The sequence below is a fragment of the Mya arenaria genome, chromosome 2, assembly GCF_026914265.1.
Source record: "Mya arenaria isolate MELC-2E11 chromosome 2, ASM2691426v1".
NCBI lineage: Eukaryota > Metazoa > Mollusca > Bivalvia > Myida > Myidae > Mya > Mya arenaria.
In genome coordinates this window covers 267,619-288,654 of record NC_069123.1, presented here as the reverse complement: position 1 = coordinate 288,654, position 21,036 = coordinate 267,619, and the positions used below count along the sequence as shown (strand labels likewise).

General features: G+C 36.7%; 1 protein-coding gene across 4 annotated transcripts in view; it reads right to left on the bottom strand.

Moving 5' to 3' along the window:
- The window catches only part of LOC128207130 (helicase with zinc finger domain 2-like), a 103,174-nt gene that overhangs the window by 44,350 nt on the left and 37,788 nt on the right, over positions 1-21,036 (bottom strand). For all 4 annotated transcript variants that reach the window (XM_052909925.1, XM_052909900.1, XM_052909910.1 and 1 more), the window contains 13 exons: positions 20,664-21,006; positions 17,315-17,633; positions 16,233-16,443; positions 15,085-15,192; positions 14,254-14,771; positions 13,025-13,214; positions 12,093-12,364; positions 10,675-10,866; positions 9,666-9,902; positions 8,565-8,729; positions 5,979-6,375; positions 5,318-5,399; positions 554-4,685 (listed from right to left, as the gene is read on the bottom strand). In XM_052909925.1, the coding sequence (XP_052765885.1) occupies positions 554-4,685; positions 5,318-5,399; positions 5,979-6,375; positions 8,565-8,729; positions 9,666-9,902; positions 10,675-10,866; positions 12,093-12,364; positions 13,025-13,214; positions 14,254-14,771; positions 15,085-15,192; positions 16,233-16,443; positions 17,315-17,633; positions 20,664-21,006 (7,166 nt within the window). The remainder of the gene's footprint in view (positions 1-553; positions 4,686-5,317; positions 5,400-5,978; positions 6,376-8,564; positions 8,730-9,665; positions 9,903-10,674; positions 10,867-12,092; positions 12,365-13,024; positions 13,215-14,253; positions 14,772-15,084; positions 15,193-16,232; positions 16,444-17,314; positions 17,634-20,663; positions 21,007-21,036) is intronic.

Here is a 21,036-nt window from a genome sequence, read left to right as displayed (position 1 = left end):
GAAAAATTGAAGCAAAGAGCGCTAAAAGCCAGTATCTTTGTTCATCAGTGCTCAATCAGCATCCCCCCCCACGCCCCACCAAAAAAACAATACCTAGGTATGAGCTGACCCAGGAGAAAACCTTAAAATTAACTTCAGGGGAAGAGCTATACAACCTTCTAGACTGTGCTAGGGAAACCTAGTGGGCAACCGGGCAACCTGGTAGTACCCTAACAATCAAGTAACTTTCTTAAGTACAGCCAGACACTGTGATGACCAGCCAAAAGCCAGGTTATGGGGGCAAAGTAAGGTGGTTGAGGATGGAAGATGGACCAAAACAGGGGGATAACTTGACAATTATTATATCCTTAGTTAAAGGATCATATAACACATGTGCATATTGTCTCTAGCACCATATATACAAAGTTTCATGTGAATATTTTGATCGGATTTTAATAATGTAGACCTTTTTTCAGACGCCAATGATACTAAATTGACACAAAAGTTATGACAGTATAACGCAACAAAATTTAACTAAGACATCACTTTAAGTACTAAACAAGCTAAATTCTACCTGTCATGATCTGATCGAAGGATGAACTCGACACTGCACGGTCTCCTTTGTATCAGCGGCAAGGATAAAGGCACATCACTCTGGATCAACTTCAACTTGAAGGTAACTCTGTCGTTGCTATGGGTAACACCAATCACAACACAGTGGCCAACCCATGTGACTGCACATCTGTTATTGACAATTTTGGCCAGAGAATCGGATAAACCAGTTTTATCAGGCACTGTTATGTTGGCATACCTTAGACAAATGAAATCTGAGAAGAACGCATTGCAGTATGTACTGTTCTTTGGATTAAACAGAAGAGACTGCAGAAGAGTGGAAGAGAGTTTAATCTGACGGGCTTTCATGAAAGAGACTGGTAGAGTAAGTTCTGCTAAAAAGTGGTTTGACGCAGTGGTCGGTATTTTCCAGTCCACGATAACATTGTTGACAAGAAGTCTGTCATTACTTCCTACAGCCTTGGTACAAGCTTCTATCTCTGTAATCGCTGACCATGTTTCTTTGTAGGCCTGTACGTCACCAAGAGGTGTTACTGTTGACTTCATAACTGAGGGCATGCTAACAAAACTCTCCACAGGATTCTGACGATGCTGCAGACATATGTCCAAACTGTTGGTCAGACTAAGAAGCTGAAGATAGGGTGCAAGAACAGCATTTTCTAACCTGGCTGAAAGCTGAACCAGTAACACTTGACTCGCATGAAGCCTCATGGTAAATTCTGCGAAATGTTTTATCGTTCCAAGTTTCTGTACCTCCGAAGTTACGTCCTCGATATACATGTCACCCATGGCAGGATTGCATACCTGCTTACCCACGATCTGTATGGCTGCATTCAACTTCTGAATTCTCTGACCTTCATCCTGGTCTCGAACAGCAATTAACAATCTCTGCCAGTGGTAGGCTGGGATCTTGTATATGAAACGATCTGCGTTCAGCTCTCCATTGTTATTTCCTGCAGGTGCTTGATGCTGTAAAATCCCATAATCATAGACTCTCTCCTGCCATTTCAATAGAACATGGCCCTCTGGAGTGGCATTTGGGTCTTCACACACCCCTAGTAATGCTAGATCAACTTTCTGAATATTGGCAAGGCACTGTAGTGTAGGGAAACAGATGTTGATGTATTGCAAATTCAGTTCCATCACTAAGGGTTGGAGGATTAAAGGTCTCGTGAGCAAAGCCGCTGATAACTGGAGGGCAAAATATTCTTGTTCGTACTTCTCAGCATTAACTTTGGACTTATTGATTTCATCACAGACAGCCCTAATCTCATCTGTTGTATACGGACCTAACTTCTGATCCAAGCACGCCAACAGAAGCCTTTGAGTGATTATACCCATGTAACAGCTTAGCGGACTTGTGATGGAAGTGTACGGATTCTTATTGATGTTGTAATGTATAGCTGCTTTCTCCGACAAATCGGCGTAGCAGACATACCTAGAAGGTTGTTGAATGCTGTGCAGTTTCTTTAAAGCAACTGCTATCTGTGGATGGTTTTCTGCAGAAACAACAATGTTCATCATGGTAAGATGGTCGCCGATTCCCACAGCCTCATTCAAGCTGTCCCATAGAATAGAAATGACATCAATCTGTTCCCTCTTTGCGATATTAAACTGCCTTACATAGTTGACTGTATGTGTACATGCAAGGCTACACTTGCAAGTTTCCTGAACCGCTTCATTCAAAAACGGCTTCGTCAGCGCTATGGAATTAACTGCATCAGCTGCATGCTCTGTCTTCCAAACGCCTAGCTCTGCCATAGGTGGAGCCGCTTGAACTAAAATTGGCGTTATTTCTGGGAAATTCTTGCACAGTATCTTTGCAATATGGTGCTCTGTCATTATTGTCATCTCTTCAACCAACTGATGACTTAGGGAGGAAGCGGTGATATCTGACTTGTCAAGGCAAAGGGCTGCATTCCCGAGCCTATCTCTTCTCCATAGGTTGGAGATTTCAAATAGGACAAATACACAACTCTTCAGGTAATCCTCATGTGCATGCGGATCATGAATAATTTCTTCCGCTTCCTTGTATGTGAAGTTTTTCTTGCAGTTCACGACTGACTTCTGAACATTTATCTGGGTTAGCTCCCCTGTTGAATGAACTGTCATTAACACTGAAATGGCTAATCGGTCTTCATTTTCTTTCAGACTACACAGCTGTGTAGCAAGCCTGTTTGGTAACATTTGAATGGCTTGACCTTGTACAGGGTAAACTGAAATCCCTCTTTTACGACTTTCCATATCGACTCCGCTATCCTTTCTCACCACACTGGCAACATCCGTAATATGAACGCCAACTCTGTACGACCCTGTCCCGTCCTCATCGATACTGAAAGCTTGGTTATAATTTCCGGTCCCATCAGGATCTATAGAGAAACACCACATATCTCGCATATCAACATGTCTTCCATTTAAAAGATCTGCAGGAATTGACCTACCATCTGGAAAATCCGTCTCCGTTTCCTGATTCACTCTTTGATTGTACGACTTCCTCATGTGGTACTCCAGATCCAATACATATTCACTGGCAACTACATCAGGCTGAGCAGATATCATCCCTAAAACAATACACAGCGGCAGGTAGACCTTACTATCATACTTCAGGAATCGGACCGCAAACAACTTTTCGTTTACATCAACTGGCGATACCTTTTCAAAATGGCTGAATCTAACTTGCTTGGCCTTAGTCATTTTATACACACAGACATTACCTTCAGAGCTATTTTTCAAATTTCCTTGAGATATGACATTAAACATTGGGGACAGCCCTTCTTCTATTGGTACCATAACTCCGCTATTTTCTCCCATTCGACATACAATGACTTTGTCTCTTAGATCAGTACCTCTCTTAAGGACACCTACAACCCTTCCTAACATCTGGTTCATCTCCTTTACCATTTCTATCACAACTTCATCCCCATTCATTGCCTGGCCACACATAGATAAACTCGGAATCTTAACTCTTATTTCATTTCCCTTGACCTGGCCATAATAATTACCATCTTTTGCATTCAAAATGCATTTGACATACCTAGACTTGTCAGTAAGCATATGCCTAAGCTGGTCTTCAGAATACATTTGGAAAACATCTTGTCCATCAAGGTGAAGTTTATCGCAGTTACTTGTTACTGCATACCCATTTTCCTCTCTAACGGTGACAGTCTTACTCAATTGCCCCAACATTCCATTTTGCTTACCTCCAAATGTATTAATCTGTACTATAACATCATCAGAATCAATCGTAAAATCTTCACCGACATCAAAAAAACTCTCCATCTTCCTAGGATGTAAGGTGTTTAAAGGTGCTGGCCCCTTAAAAGTGCCTCTGAAGGGATTTAAGGGTACCAGGGGGCTTTTAATTGGCTGTGGCACACTGGTTCCCGATATGCTTAATGAGCTCAGCCCAACGGTGATCCCTTGGGAACCAGTAAAGGTAGGTCCAGCATTTAAACTAGGATTTGACTGACCTGGCTGCAGAGTGTTACCTATCCCGGCTAGAGCATTAACATTAGGCAGTGTGTCGTGAAACTGTGGGAAACTCGAGCCAAACGGATCCACGCTGGGATCGTATGGGGGAAGCGGCACATCATTGTTGGTCTGATATGGAAAATCATCGATTCCATCTACATTCTCTAGTGTTGACTTTCCCTGCCCAAACGAAAACGTCGAGTCAAAGGCTGACGTTGTGCTGGACTTTGACTGATTTTGATTCCAAACTGACGCCACAGTTACTTGTGGCTTGGGTTGTATCTGACTCTGTGGTCTCATCCTTTCATTTGCCATGTGGAGAAGCCTCTCTCGTGCTGGTGAATGTTGAAGACTCTGTACCTGCTGCTTGATCGACTCAAGACTGTGGTTCTGGGGAAACAGACTGCCCATGTTTTGACAGTGCTTCAAGTATATCTGCCAGACTTTACTGCATTCCCCAATAGCACACAGAGCGACAGGGTCGCCAACTACAACAACAACTGACTGGGCTCGAGTTAACGCAGTATTCAGGAGTTTAGAGTCAGAGAGAAAACCAAAGTCCTCCTTTGCTTTGTCTGAGAGGACGTCACTATGTATATGAGGCTCATCAATCAAGTAGCGGGTCCTTACTGTTGTGATGAACATGGCTCGAAACTCCTTGCCTGAAAACAAAACAAAACAATTTCATGACTTTATGTATTGGCAAAATTAGGGAATGATAATCACGAAAAATAAACATAATGTTTAATTTACATATGTGTACCACCTAAACTAAATTTATGATGGTTTGATTTTAAATAACTGATGAAATCAATAGCTTTACAAATATAATACATACATCTGTTTACATATATAAGTGAATATTATTTCCAAAAATCATAATATTCCATGTTGCCATACAGGCAGCTTATAAAAAATGGTTCATTTTCACTATCTGGCGGCCATCTTGTTTTAAAAGATCTTTGGAAATTATTTTTTTCTTGGAACATTAAATGAAATTTCAGACATCATTTCTTAAGCAGGATTCTCAATACGTTTCAGTTGAACCGTCTCAAACAGTAAAGTAACCGAATAGCTACTACTTATTCTTCTTAAAATTAATTTATTTTTTCCAAATTTGAACAGGCCCAATTGCCATTTTAACCGTCCATTTTGGCCGGCAGCCTGTTCTTATTGAGAACACTGCTTAAGTTTATGCAAAAAAAACCAAAATGGTCTGCATTTGGAGTCACGGAACCCCTCTTGTCTACTAAACTACATGTATATGAGTCAAGGGTTTGTTTTCAACTGTTACCTTGTACGCCCTGCACCCTTTCAACCACCACCTGCTTCAGGGCCGGGTTTCTCTCTCGTAGCTTCTTACGAATCAGGGAAACCTAGAGCAGAAAATATTTTATTATTTATCTGTTATCATGATTTTCTGCTTATGTTGAACTATTTTTCAATGTGTTGGGTGAAATAAGACATGTTCTGTGTTTTAGTTATATCAAATGTTCCTGATCTCAAAGAATTTCTCGAGGTACTATCAACGAGATTTGACTGTACTAGTTTCTTTCAACTTAATTGCGATGAAAGGGGATACTTATAGACACATGCATCAGACTGATTCCTGGTGGAAACTATTACTGGGTTGTCCACAAGATAGGTGAAAGTACACCTAGTGGGGATCAAATACATGCATTCTTCATCTAAAGCAGTTACAGTGTACCTCTTTTAAAATAGTTGTACATGCATGTGTAAACATGAGCATGTATTATATACATTCACTGTCAGAAAAATTGCATCATTAACCATTATGTACAATGATGTTGATGGCTTGATGCAAATTCAATCTATCTCTCTTTCTTCAACTCTAAGTTTTATACTACTCATTTAAAATGAAATAATAATTATAAATGTGAATTGTGACAAACTTGGAATTTTTTTTGGCTTTAGAAACAGAAACATGACAATACCTGATCATAGTAGGGTGTAACCACGCCAATCTCTCGGGCAGTGGGTGGGCCCCACTCTTCGGGCCATTTTTGGTAAAGCTCATCCACTCTTTCCACGACCTCTTGCACCTCTGACATATTGTAATATGACACACCTGACTCGCTTTGTTTCTCTTTACCCTGAACTGCATAAAACAACAACGGCGTGACAGACAACACTGAGGGAACATTGGCCTCCGACTTTAAGACATCTGGACCCCCATAGAAGACGGCCGAAATAAATCGGAGGATCTCCATCTTGGAGCGGTAGTTGATGCTAAGGAGGATGTTTAGAGGTGTCTCCACATTTATAAGGTTTGAGTGGGAGTCATAGTAGTTGTATAGGCGCTCTAAAAGGGACTGGTGAAATTTCTGGTTCCTGAAAACAACAGAGTCAATTTATAAGTACTTAATTCATAATATATTTTGCAATCCAATGCTTTTTATCCAATTAACACACTTGAAAATTCTGCTACAAACAGTAAGGGCATGTTTAAAACAATAGCAATGGCGCAATAATCAAATATATTCCATTTTTCTACCATAGTGTAAATTCATTCTTTTGTCATCCAATATAACAGAACAATAGAACAGATCTCAATTATTTTGAAAACTGCCAAAAAAATCATTTTTTTTTAAGCATTAGTTACGATTTTAGCCTTAAATAAATTTTCTAACGTAAATATAGAAAACTGCAATCTATCTTCTGATTCACTGGTTTCAAGACATATACGCAAAGATTGCTTGTTTCAAAAAAAATTAAGAAATGTCAAAATGGTCAATCTGTGAGAGTGCAGCTTTAATACCAGCATTTCATATAATTTAATGATTGATGATGGTTGTCTATTTGGATTTGATCATCAACAGAATGAATAAATAGAGGATATTTGTTTATTTCAGTGTAAGATCGTATTTTATTTCACGAGTGTCATAGAAAAACATATTTTCACGAGTGGCGAAGCCACGAGTGAAAATGTAGTTTTTTTATGATCACGAGTGAAATTAAATACGATCTTACACTGAAATAAACAAATTTTCTGTTTCTTTTATGCTTATTTTCGGAGTTTTATTTGTTTTTTATTTATTTCTGAATTACCCCCTTTTTGAAAAGGGTGGGCTTTACGCCGCTACCCGTGGAGCGCCCCTCATGCATAATTATAGCTGTCAACTTTTCTACTTTCGGTTTGCTGAGAAATAGTTCTCTGCTATTCATTCTTATAGCTTAATATTCGCTCGTTTTTTCTTGCAAAGCTTTATGGACAGTAAAAAATGAAGTATTATTAGTGCACAAATGTTCCAAAAAATAATGAAAACACTTTATTTTAACCAAATTACTACGCCGCTATTTATAGAATGAAAATTTGGAAGGTCAAATGTGTTAGCAAAACAAATGTGGATACTCATTGGATTTTAACCATTCTTCTTAGTTTAAGACTGCATATACGCGTGTTTTTATAGTAAGTTAATATTCAGTCATCTTACTGTCAGAGACCAGTCTGTTTCGCTTTAAAATGTTTGTTTTCCAGAAGAGTAAATGCCACGCTAGTTTGTTGACACATTTTGAGATGTGGGTGGGGTAAAAAATATCGGATCTATCTGTAAATTGTTGTGTGAATTCTCCAGGAAGCTCATTTTACGTACTACAACGGTTAACAGTTCAAAATACATTTGAACGATGCTATAAAATTTTATTTATGTTCGAACAGTTGTTTTTGTCTGTAATTTGTTTGGAATGAAAGCAAATGTTCGAACATTCAGCTTCAAAGATCAGTAAAATGTTTGATAAACGGGATAACCGGTAATAAACGGTAAGTTGTTAATTTCCAATTATATATTTATTTCAATTTATACAATATTTCTTTATTTTTTTTTAACATTTTTTGACATAATTTACTGAAGTCCAGTGTTCTGTTTTGACCAAGGCAAGTACTGTACATGTAACAACAAAGGATTTTAAAAGTAGTTCTGAAAATTGATATTTTCACTCCTTATTTTGCAGTGAAAATATCAAATTGATATTTTCACTGTTGTTATTTCACTGTTAAAACCCCATATTTCATCATAAAGCATGAAAGAAAGAGCTTATCTTATCAACAAGGGTACAACAAAATGTCGTAAAATAACAATTTTTAATTGAAAACAAAGAGAGCGTCAGAAATGAAAATGAAAAATTCAAATTTTAAATCATAACTCGTAAGTTCTTGTTCTAAATTTAACCTCATTACAACGAAGAGTAAAGAATAAGAAAAATTGATCGTACAATACACTCGTTGATCAAACAACTTTTAAGTCTTTTACATCAAAATATCCTCTGTAAAGACCACACTGTCATTAACTTTAAACATATTCAGCCTAAAATAGGGGGGTCGTCTTCTGACCTTATCAAGTTTAAATGCTCTACATTGAATCACTCAAAAGAGATTGTTTGTATAAGCATTTGTATTTGGACGTCGCTGACAGACAAAGTAGTCTCTTCGGGCCTGCCATTCTTTGCATGTGACAAAATAATTTAAGCTTTTAATTTTTTTTATCCCAGCAATTCACAAATTTTACATCAAACTCCCATACCTTGCTTCCTCACTGTACACCTTGGGGCTGATCTGCTGATGGTCTCCGGCTAGTACAATACATGTACGCTCTGTGGCGAGAGTGAGCGGCATAAGACTCTCACATTCTAGAGTCTGGGCGGCCTCGTCTATGAAGATATGGGTGAACATTCCCTGTAAGCCCAGGCTGAAATATAAAGACAAGGTTCAGATCGCAATGATGAACATGTAACAAGAGTTCTGAAGACCTTTTAAGAGCTTTATAACTTTGAGCATATGTGCTGTTTTATAATATGCTATGTACATGACAAATGTAATTAAGAATGATATAACCATTCCTGGTTAAAAATGGGTCCAGTATTCTATGATAAGCTGTTTTTAGACAGTTCCTCGCCTGTTACATAAAACCCCCAACTCTATACGTTTTTTCTTAACACCTAGGCTTTCATAACCAATCTTTTTTAATTATTAAAGAAGAAATAGGAGGCAAGGTGATTAAAGTGACCAGCATAATCACACCAAATCTTTCAACCTTAGAATCACATGAAATCTTTCAACCTTAGAATCACACCAAATCTTTCAACCTTAGAATCACACCAAATCTTTCAACCTTAGAATCACACGAAATCTTTCAACCTTAGAATCACACCAAATCTTTTAAAGATGCACTCTTGCTCCCAAATAAGATTGTTACTATATATTCCAAAAATGAATAATAACTGTCAAATACATTGGTTCTTATGAAGAATATCACTTTTAATTTGAAAGAAATGAACATAAAACACAGTATTTCTACCTTATGAGACTATAGAAGATCACAGTAAATCTTTTAGCATTCCCCAATCATTTAATATTTTTTTGCTTTCTGCTATAGATTTCATGGGTACAATCTTGTTATCCATAGTTAAAAATTTCCATAAATGCATGATTTAGTAAGTAGCTTAAGGTTTATCAGTCAAAATATATGTTTGTTATATATATGTATGATTCGATTTCGAATAAGAGTGTCACTTTAATCTTAGAATCACAAAAAAACTTTCAATCTTAGATAAACACTTGATAATCTTAATAGGAAATACACAAAGTATTTAAAGAACCACAAAGTTGAGTAAAACTGACTTACTTTGCAAGTTCAAGTGACGATGTAACCGTCACGATCACAATCCGGAATCTTTCAATGTCCTTTTTAGTTGGCATCTTTATAGAGTCATGGCCTGGGGAAAGAAGACAATATTTCTTCACCTCGGCCTGAATGGTGAATACTCGGCGTTCACGCTGGTATAAACGACACAGCTGTGATGAGTTGCCAGACTTCTTCAGTAAACCGTCTAAATGTTTGACGATGTACAAGTCTGCAGCACTGGAAAAAAAAAGAATGGCATGTGTTGTTTTGGTATTGTGAGTCACGAAAAGGCAAACAAAAAAGTTAAGCAGACAAATCAAAGGGCTAAAACTTTTTTCATTCCACATTATTCTCCTTAAAAAGGAAGTTTCTCAATTAATTTAAACATGCAGATTTCTGTGTACTTTTTATTATTACCAAAAGCTACATTGCTAGATTCTATATTATAATAGTGTATAATCAACACTTAATAGACTGTTAAAGCCAGATCTGATATAATTACCATTACAGATGCTACAAATCAATCTCAAGTTAAAAATAAAATGCTACATTTCACAGTGATTGGCCGGGTTTTTAAAAAGACAGTGTGCAGCTGAAAAGGCCAGGGTACACTTTATCAAACTGAATACAATTTGTACATAATAAATTTACTGAATTGATGTTATGAATTGTGTTAAACTGAAGAACTAATAGATTTCAACAGCAAAGTATGTAAAGTTTGTGTGTATTTATAATCATATTCAAAGTTGAAATCAGATCAGGTTCCCATGCTGGTCCACAGAAGGGTGCTACAAAAAAAGGACAGGTCAGAGAATCCTTCCATAACTATTTAGCTAAACCCTTATTTAATCACATTGCAGTTGTGGAATAATCAAAAATTCATTCATGAAATAAGTGAACGTAGAAAGGGACAATGCATTGACATCTTATCTCGCCTAGTTTAAGTGTTTAAGTTTGTTAGATGGTAATGGTGACGAAATATAACTCCCAGACATGTACATGTATTTACCTGTTAGACTGAGCGCAGATGAGAATCTTGGTGTTTTGGGTTTCCTTCAGTAACACCATAGTGGCCTGTGCGATGGTTTCCGTCTTTCCGGTTCCAAAAGGCCCAAACAGAACAAATGGTGGTGTGTAACCTGTGCGCTCGGCTACAATATGTCTTACTGCTGCCATCTGGTCTGGGTTTAGTACAGATGAACTGGAAGGAGCAAGTGCTTGATTAAACTACAATCGATACTTTATGATTACAGCTTCATTTTTCAGCAACTTTTTCAACTACATGTACCTCATAAAGACAGCCAAGTTCAAAATGCATCTATAAACCTAATCCAATGCAAATTAGTGATACATTTGTTGTTCTGTACATTTAATATCAAAATAAATGCTTAAAGCTGCATTCTCAAAGACTTACCATTTTGACAACTTTTTTATTTTTTGTCTTGGAATGAGCAAATTTTTGCGTAAATATCTGTAACCCAGTGATAAAAGACAGCTGACAAAAGATCAGATCGCAGATTTTCTTATTTGCGTTCCAAAATTAATGTTTTATGGCTAAAAGCGTCACGGTTTATGAAAAATGCTTAAAACATCAATTTTTGAACTTGAATATATAAATCTGTGATCTAGTATTTTGTCAGCAGTCTTATATGAATGGTTTGTAATGCATTTTTGCATAAATTGGCTCGTTCCAAGACAAAATAAATAAAATAAAGAGTTGTCAAAATGTTCAAACTGTGGGAGTGCAGCTTTAAGTTGAAAGAAAATTGCAACAATAATGCAATTAAATGTAAAACACATTTGAAAAGATTACCGCTATACAGAATACCCAGTTATTTTTTCAGAATGGAAATAATTTACATAAACTGTATACAGTAGTACCAAATACTAGTAATTTACAATATTATCATTGGTTTGTTTGCACTTATTGTCAACAATAACGGCATGAGAAAATTGATAGTTGAACCACAGGTCATTGTTAAAGTTGCACTCTCACAGATTTACCATTTTTACAACTTTTTTATTTTTTGTCTTGGAAAGGGCAAATTTTTGCATAAATATCTGCAAACCAGTGATTGCTGACAAAAGTCAGATCATAGATTTTCATATTTCCGTTCGAAAATTAATGTTTTATGGCTTAAACCATTACTAACGGTTTAAGAAAAAAGCATAAAACATCAATTCTTGAACTTAATTATAAAAATCTGTGATCTAATTTTTTGTCAGCAGTTTTATATAACTGGTTTCCATGGATTTTCGCAAAAATTGGCTTGTTCCAAGACAAAAAAAAAAAAAAGTTGTCAAAACTTTCAATCTGTGAGAGTGCAGCTTTAACTGTTAAGATCGGTCCAATTTAAAATCAGAACAATAAAAACAAGTTTGCACTGTACAGAGCTTTAGAACCAAACAGAGAAAGATGATTCCTACCTGACTTTTAGGTTGTGTTTCTCGTTCCTCAGTGGGTTTATCTTCGGTACATCAGGGAACACGATTCCCTCACTCTCCAAATGATCAACAGCAAAATGCATGCGGCAGAAGAAGAGTCGATCCATCTGAAACTGAATCTCCACATCCAGCTGAGAACCTGGCTTAAGCTTCAGCTGCTGTACGCAGGGTGGGGAAAGGCAGAGGTAGATGAAGTCACGACCACCAAAGAAGTTGAAGTTTTCTTCCTTGACTATAACTGCCTCATACACTATCTGAAAGGGGAATGGATTAGGGAAAAGAGCACCAAAGAGCCAATGCCAACATTTGTCTATTGTCTTTTTAGTTAAAAAGGGACATAACGCCACAATTATTCAAGCCAGAGTTAAAAGTTTCTGTACATGTGCCTATTATCTCTGGCAACATATGTACCAAGTTTCATTTCAATTTCTTATTTTTTTTTTTAGTTACTGCCAAGATTCAAGGTTTTGCAGTAAAAAATCTCCACCAACTATGTCAACAATGCTGATGCTGCTTATACCAGAGCTATCACAAGACCTCAACATTTTTTTCTGACAAACCTTCAAGTCAATTATTAATATACAAAATATAATTCTTCAAATTCTTCAGTAGGTTTCTAATTTTAATATTTGTCTTTACAACTGCAAACCATATGTGAAATGCTTATGACCTTAAGCACAAACAAAAAATAGCTGAACTAATACATTTTTATTTCGTTAAACAAAATCTTTGACACGTTTAAGGAATTTAGTTTTATCAAAATCTTTTCACACTTAATAACACATAAGAAATTAAAAAGGAAGAACATTTTAACCTTCTGAATCACACAATTTTAATCATCCTCTCTTGATATGCGTCACATCAGATATAACTGTACCATAAAGAGTCGAAACGGCTGTTTGGATTTTGATTACCTGTGAGTTAGAATCCTGAGGGGCCAGCAGAACTTTCCGGACACTGGTCAAGATCAATCTGCCTGCATCAGTGTCCTCGGTCAGGCTTTCTTGCAGAGGAACTTTGGCAAACAGCTCTCCTGGCAAGGCATACAGGTACGTGTTCTCTTGGATAGACTGGAGACATTCGATGTTTACACACAAGTTGTAGCTGAAATTATGTAAGAGTAAATGGACATTAAATGTTTATACATTGTGTCATTGTCAAAATCATCCAACAGCATGACATTATCAAAATCTATTGACACCTGGAGTTATTTCTTTTTACAGAAAATGATTACATAATGTCATGAATTGACGATCAAATGGAATACAGTCCAAACTCGTTATGTCGACATTGGATTTGATAACAATCACAAATGGGCACAGTAAGAATAACTTCAAACTGTCAAATGTTAATTGCACTGCTCTGGTCGACCAATTCCGAGAAGGACCTGGTATAAAATCCAGGGGGATATCAAGATCGGCCATAGGGTGTAAGGGTTCAAAACAATGTTGTCGTGAATTTTTTTGTAATTTGAATGTGTCAAATGTTCGTTATCTCTTGCATTTATTGATCTGAAGAGTAGAAGGCTTATTCTTGACCAATTGCTCAGTAATAGGGGAATATCACAACTTAATAACAGTGATTAAAACTAGCAAAAGCCTGCAGTCCCTGCACTGGTAGAAAGCTTCTTGGGCTGGGTTTTTATTTATTGATCTGAAAGAGTAGAAGGCTTATTCTTGACCAATTGCTCAGTAATAGGGGAATATCACAACTTAATAACCGTGATTAAAACTAGCAAAAGCCTGCAGGCCCTGCACTGGTAGAAAGCTTCTTGGGCTGGGTTTTCATTTATTGATCTGAAGAGTAGAAGGCTTATTCTTGACCAATTGCTCAGTAATAGGGGAATATCACAACTTAATAACCGTGATTAAAACTAGCAAAAGCCAGCAGGCCCTGCACTGGTGAAAAGCTTTCTGGGCTGGGATTTTATAAAGCAGGGCTTGTTGATTTTTCTTAATATCAAGCACAAGTGTACAAATTTGGGCATCTCCATCCAAAAATCTTAGTTTGCTGACTGTAATAATAGTATTATCATATCATCAGTCTAAAATGCAGAAAAGATGAATGTACACATGAAAACATGCTTTAATTTCGTTGAATTTTGAAAATTGATAAAAGATATTGACTTATATTAATTAAATACCTTGAAATTACTTGATGTCTCGTCATCTCCTCCAGCTCCAACAATTTATGCATCTTCCCATTATAGTTGTGTCGATTTAGTTCCCGAACCACCGTGGTCCCTGTAACTACTGCTGTAGCCGACGACGGCTCCTTGTATTTAGCCATGAGCTTTTCTTCACCTTCTTGTAGTTGCTCATGTTTCACAATCTGTCGATTCTGACTTGTCCAGCGATCAAAATGAAGCTGTTCCCTTAAATTACGAACCTTTTCATGCGCCGATTGGTCACCGATTTCCACGCTGATCTTACGACACAGAACCGGCTCAGAGCCGAAATCAAACACAATCCATTGCTCGAATGAACCAAACATTCCGCCAGTGAATTTAAGCGGGATCTTATACTGGAGCTTTCCGTCGTTGTCTCGATTATTACAGAATATCTCGCCTTGGGAGATTTGAACGCCTCGCTCAGAGCCGACTACCAATGAGAAATGCAGTCGGTCTCTTGTGTACAGCAATGAAACCTTCTCAAGGGGTCTCTGAAATTGTACATAGTTTTTTATATAACCATTTCTGTAGCAATTATGAGTATGCAACTAAGATATATTTAATATTCTTGAACAATTCTTTAAGCACCTCAACATTGTTTTGCATTTCCTTTTCATAAGTTTAATAATTTATGCTGCTAAAATTTATTTTTGGGCGAGATTTTATTAATTTTTTTTTTTTATTTCCTGGACACACAATTATGCATTATGATATGTTCCAAGCTTTACTTCCATTTTTCTAAGCTATCTAAATACACAATCATAAAGGAAAATGAGGAATATTTTCACTGTTTACTCAACTTACCAGTGTGGACAAAAGGAATGTCCATGTGTATAATGTCTCTTTCTCCTCCTTGTAAATGTGAAGGTCACTGTGACATACGACCTCCACCCCATCCAGCTCCTCACTGATCTGCAAATCAAAGATACTGTCATTATTACCAGGTTAATGTAGTTTTATTTTGACAAAACAATAAGCGAGGATAAACATTGATAAGTATCCATCCTTTTTTCTCTTTTTTTATTAATGTGAAACTCACTGTGAAACACAACCTTCTCCTGAGCCCTTCCAACTTTTCATTGATCTGGGAATTGAAAATATCAATCTATTATATGTTATTATTATTATTATATAGATATAATTGGGCATACTTTGGGGCACTAAATAATAAATAAATCGTAGTAAATGTAGTGGTTCATGTCTCGAACATATTCCGATATAATTTCAAGGCCCCATACAACAATGAAACCCAAAGTTACATCTACATTTATAAAATAAGTTACTTAGCAGTTCTTCCATGCTAAATTGCCAGTACAGTATAGAGAAGTTGGCATCAACAATTAGTTCGTGATTTTTGCTTTACTTTACTATCAAGTCTACATAAGTTATGTGTAAAACAAAATTCATTTGTGGTTTATATCCTTTCTAATTTAATTAATTACTGAGAGTGGTTTTTAAAAAAAATATTTTTACTGCCTTTGCCTGGAAAAAAAATTGAGATTGGGAAAAATACAAAATCAGAAAAAATAGCTAATATAATGGCAAATATATGTGTTTTCACCTTATTATGAATACATTATGCTGTGAAAGAGCTAGTCTTGTCAAGAGTTTATTTATTTTTTCAAGAAATTCATTGTTTTTTTATGAAAATAATCTGCATTTATCAAATTGGGAAAAAATTATGTCTTTCGGGGAAAAATGGACATTTTTTCGCAAGGGGAAACAGCCTTTGAAAAGCAGTAAATTGCAACAAAAAAATATCACTGTGAGATAATGATTTTCGAAAAAACATGTTTTATCATTCTTCACAACCATGTATATTATTTTATTATTATTTCTAGGATCTGTTCAATACATCGAACAGCCACACATCAAATAAACCTGCTTAAATCTAGGAAGCTACAGTGTATTGAGAATATCACAATACCACCACGAACGCAAGCCCAACTTACAATTTTGATTGGCTCCGTTGAATTCTCGTATTTCTCGAGTAGTTCGTCCATGTATGAGAACACTTTCTCCTGCCGAGCAATGTCACGTTTCATCTGCCGCCACTGGTATCTCTCCTGCCACTCGTCCAGTTCATCTTGACTATGGGCGTACTGACACAGGTTGTACATGTCTGGGACATGCGAATAGTGACATTTCTCTCCCGACATGTGTCTGAAATTGGAAAACATTTTGTGAAAATGTGACAATAATGTCGCCCTGACAGTGCTCACACTGAGACCGGTTGTCAAAATCTACATTATACACATTGGAATAGGGGCATTTTCCTCTCAGCATACAGCTTGATAGATTAATAGATTAATAACTATTTTTATCATGTATTTTTAAAAATATTTGAATATACATTCATTATACATGTATACATGTTTGACATTAAGTTACTTTATATCATAAAATGATTTCGCCATCATTAAAGTGACACTCTTATTCAAAATCAATACATACAAGTGAATAACAAACATAAATTTTGAGTGATAAACCTTTAAATACTTAAATAATGCATTTATGGAAAATATTAATTAATAATAACAAGATTGTTACCATACATGATCAATGACCATTCAAAGTTTAAAGCTTCTACAACAAGTCATTTTTAAAGAGTTATTGATCAGAGTTAGAGAACAACGGTGCAAACAAAGCCAGGAGAAATAAATACTGCCATACTTCGAAGGCAAAACATAAATATTTCTACACAAGATTAATTAGGCTATTTTTTTTTTTTAAAGTTTGGTTAGGGTTACATCCAGATGATCCTTTTCAATAACAGGTATGGTAGGTAGGCTTTTTTATTTTATTTTTTATTAGGCTTTATATAAGAACATAATTGTCATCACTTCAGAATGGTGTTGAAGTAATTTCTGTATAAATTTTTAAAGGTTTTTAACTACATAACTTAACACACTTTTTCTTTTTTTACCAACTGACTACAAAAATGGAATTGCGTAGGTAGGGTCTTGTAACCAGAACCAATTTTTTTTTCAAGCCTTATATCTACTCCAACACCATAGGGGACAAATACACTCACTGATGGCATAGCTCATAGTATTTCCCCGGGGTCCAAGGTGGCTGCCTATAGTTCCAGTGATGCTCCTTGTCAGAGTTGACATTAAAATTATGCTTGTCCGATACGCAATGTTCGTCCCATTGTTTCTGACTATTGCAGAACACCCCGCAATAGTTACAGTAGAACGTGTTCTTGTTTGGAACAGGCATGGCTGGGCGCACGGGACCAGTTGCTTGTGTTGCAGTGACTACTGACTGACCGCTAATTTTCGGCTTGGAAGCCTCAGCTCTTGCCTTCTGGGCAGCTTTGCTGGCTTCTGAGAGTTCAGCAGCTGCCTTCACTGTAATATGTGAGAATGTTATCTGAGAAACTTGAAAACCTGTCATTAACAAGTTACCAACAGATGACAACTGTATGATCACTGAGGAAGATTCATATTAGCAACATAGTATTTTCCAGCGTCATCTAAAGACTTTTAAAGCATTATTTTTCAGTAGAAACAATGTAAATTTCTTTTAAATAATGTAAATCATATTTTTCAAAAGTACTATCTTCGGGTGCTAAATGCTTGCTCTTTAAAACTAGAATTCAGCAAATCAGATGTGTTGACTGTTGGAAACTTCCATCATTTTTCTAGCAAAGGTCACCATGACATTAACCTTTGACCCAAAAGACAATAGAGGTCATCCACTGACCATGACCAATGTGTAAACAAAGCTAGAATACTCAAGATCTGTACCAAGCCATTCAAAAGTTATTGATCAAAGACAGAAGTGTGATCCCGACAGAACCGTTACAAACTAATCCCTGTGTAAGCCATGCTTGTCAGGCAACATATAAACCAAGCCCATAGAATTATGCCCTGCTAGTTTGTTTTAAAATTAAACTAATGCTGCCTTTAATAACCATTGAATGGTCTTATTAAGCTGCACTCTCACAGATTGGTTCTTGTGACAACTTTTTCATTAGTTGTTTTGGAATGAGCCAATTCTTGCGTAAACGACTGGAATCCAGTGATATGCTGCCAAAAGAGTAGATTGCAGTTTTCATATTGATATTTTATTGCTAAAAGCCTTTCTAACACTTTAAGACAAGAGGCACATCAGTGCCTGTGCTCCACTGGCCAAAAGGTTCAAGCAAAGACCACCTAACGAACATTTTCGTCAAGTTTCATAGAAATACAATCATCAATTTTTGAGGAGAAGTTATTTAAAAATTTTTTTTACTTTAATAGCTCTGGCTGCCATGTTGTGCAGTGGACCGAAATGATTTGGGCAATTTGAGTAAAGGAGCACCAAACAAACATTTCTGTCAAGTTTTATCGAAAAAAGGTCATCGGTTTCGACGACAAGTCGTATAAAGTTTTTTTTTATTTTTTAGCTCTGGCAGCCATGGTGTGCAGTGGACTGGAACCATTTAACAAATTTTGGTTAATGACCACCCAAGGAACATTTCCGTCAAGTTTCATCAAAATCTGATCATCGGTTAACATTTAATCTGAATAGATTATGAAGCAAATATCTAACCTGAACAAGAACTGACGAGATAGAATCGACTTGGTGTTTCACTTACACTTTTCGGCCATTTAAGTTACTAAAAATAGCTGTTTCATAAACTTTCAGAATGTCACTTAAACGAAAATTAATGTTCAGTCTATATATACTTTCCTATGTATAAATGTAAGGTTTTTAAATTGATCTTTTTGTGAGAACTTTATGCTTATATGTTTACTCATAAATTATTATTGTTTAAAAATTATTTAAAGATGCTATACGTGAAAAATTAAGACATTATTTTTTTTTCTATTAAAGGGAGGTAATTCAGTAGTAAAATGTAATCAAAGCTATTAAAGCATGGCATTTCTTTTCTAACCATGTTGATATTATTACAGTCTATTCAAGCAAGATGCCTTTTGTTTTTACATAGTACCCATAGGTTCTGAAAAACAAGGAGCACTATTCCCAACAGAAGGATGTCACTCCCTATCACTGCATGAGCATCATAATAAAGAAATGTTTACTCAAACTGCAAGCTGCTCAATTGAAATAGGTATTTACCTCAAGCATACAGTTTTATAATGTGGCAAAATAGTCGGACTACTAGATTGTCATTCGGACTAGTAAAATATGCCATTATGCTAGTCCAACTGGCTAGTAGGTTAAAATGTTTTTCGTGAAGACTGCGGACGAGAAGTCCTTAAAGGTTTTTCTATTTTTAACTCTCGCAGCCATGTTGTGCAGCGGACCGGAACCATTTGGGCAATTTTGGTTAAAGGGCATCCCGATGAACATTTATGAAAAGTTTCATCAAAATCTGATAATCGGTTTCTGAGAAGATGTAGTTTAACGTTTTTTTCTATTCTTAGCTCTGGTGCCCATGTTGTGCAGCAGACCAGAACTGTTTGGGCTATTTTGGTTAAGGACTACCCAAGTAACATTTCTGTCAAGTTTCATTGCAATACGATCATCGGTTTCTGAGGAGAAGTCGTTTAAAGGTTTTTCTATTTTTACCTCTGGGGGCCATCTTGTGCAGTGGACCGAAACCATTGAAGCAAATTTGATAAAGGACCATCCAAGGAACATTTCTGTTAAGTTTCATCAAAATCTGATCATCGGTTTCTGAGAAGATGTTCTTTAAAGGTTTTTCTATTTTTTTGCCCTGGCAGCCATGTTGTGCAGCGGACCGGAACCATTTGAGCAATTTTGGTTAAGGACCACCCAAGGAACAATTCTGTCAAGTTTCATCAAAATCTGCCTATCCGTTTCAGAGGAGATGTCGTTTAAAGATTTTGCTATTTTTAGCTGTGGCGGCCATATTGTGCAATGGACCAGACCCATTTGAGCAATTTTAATAAAGGACCACCCACGGAACATTACTGTCAAGTTTCATCAAAATCTGCCGAACCGTTTCAGAGGAGATGTCGTTAAAAGATTTTGCTATTTTTAGCTCTGGCGGCCATATTGTGCAATGGACCGGAACCATTTGAGCAATTTTGGTAAAGGACCACCAAAGGAACATTCCTGTGAAGTTTTGTCAAAATCCGCTTATCAGTTTCAGAGGAGATGTCGTTTAAAGTAAAAGTTTACGCACGCACGCACTCACGACGAACAATCTGTGACGACATAAGCTCCATGGCCTTCGGCCAGTGGAGCTAAAAATTGGAATTTCCAGCAGTTTACCAAACAATTGAAATCGGTTCTATTGTGAGTTCTCTTATATGACTGAATTAAAGGCATTGATGCCAAAATGAGCTGATTCTGAGACAAACAAAATAAAAAAAAAGGTTAAAGCTGTCAATTTGTGGGAGTGCAGCTTAAAACATATTGAGCTAAAAGTTAGTTGTTATTTTTATTAAACCTAGCAGACTTACAGCCGTTGATGCACATGTACTTCCAAGCCTCCAACTCATCATTACAGTGAGCGTACTGGCACGGCCCAGTCCCTGTGTAACCACACTTCTTCCCCTCCTGGATGTACTTGCAAATCAGGAAGTTCAGCCCCTTCGGAATTTTCTTTGGCAGGGGCCGTAACTCTTTCAAGGATGGACTGAGCAGGTACACCACATTACAGCTCCAATTTGCATGGTTCTTTTGACAGCGGTCCTTCCCAGGGGTCTGTAGTGTTTTCTGTCCACGTTTCCAGCAAGTCTCGCACACCTCCGTTACTGTTGGACATTGGGCCACGTCACCGGTCTTGAAAAAAGCATCCGCAATCTGAAATTTATGTACATTGATGAATGTGGC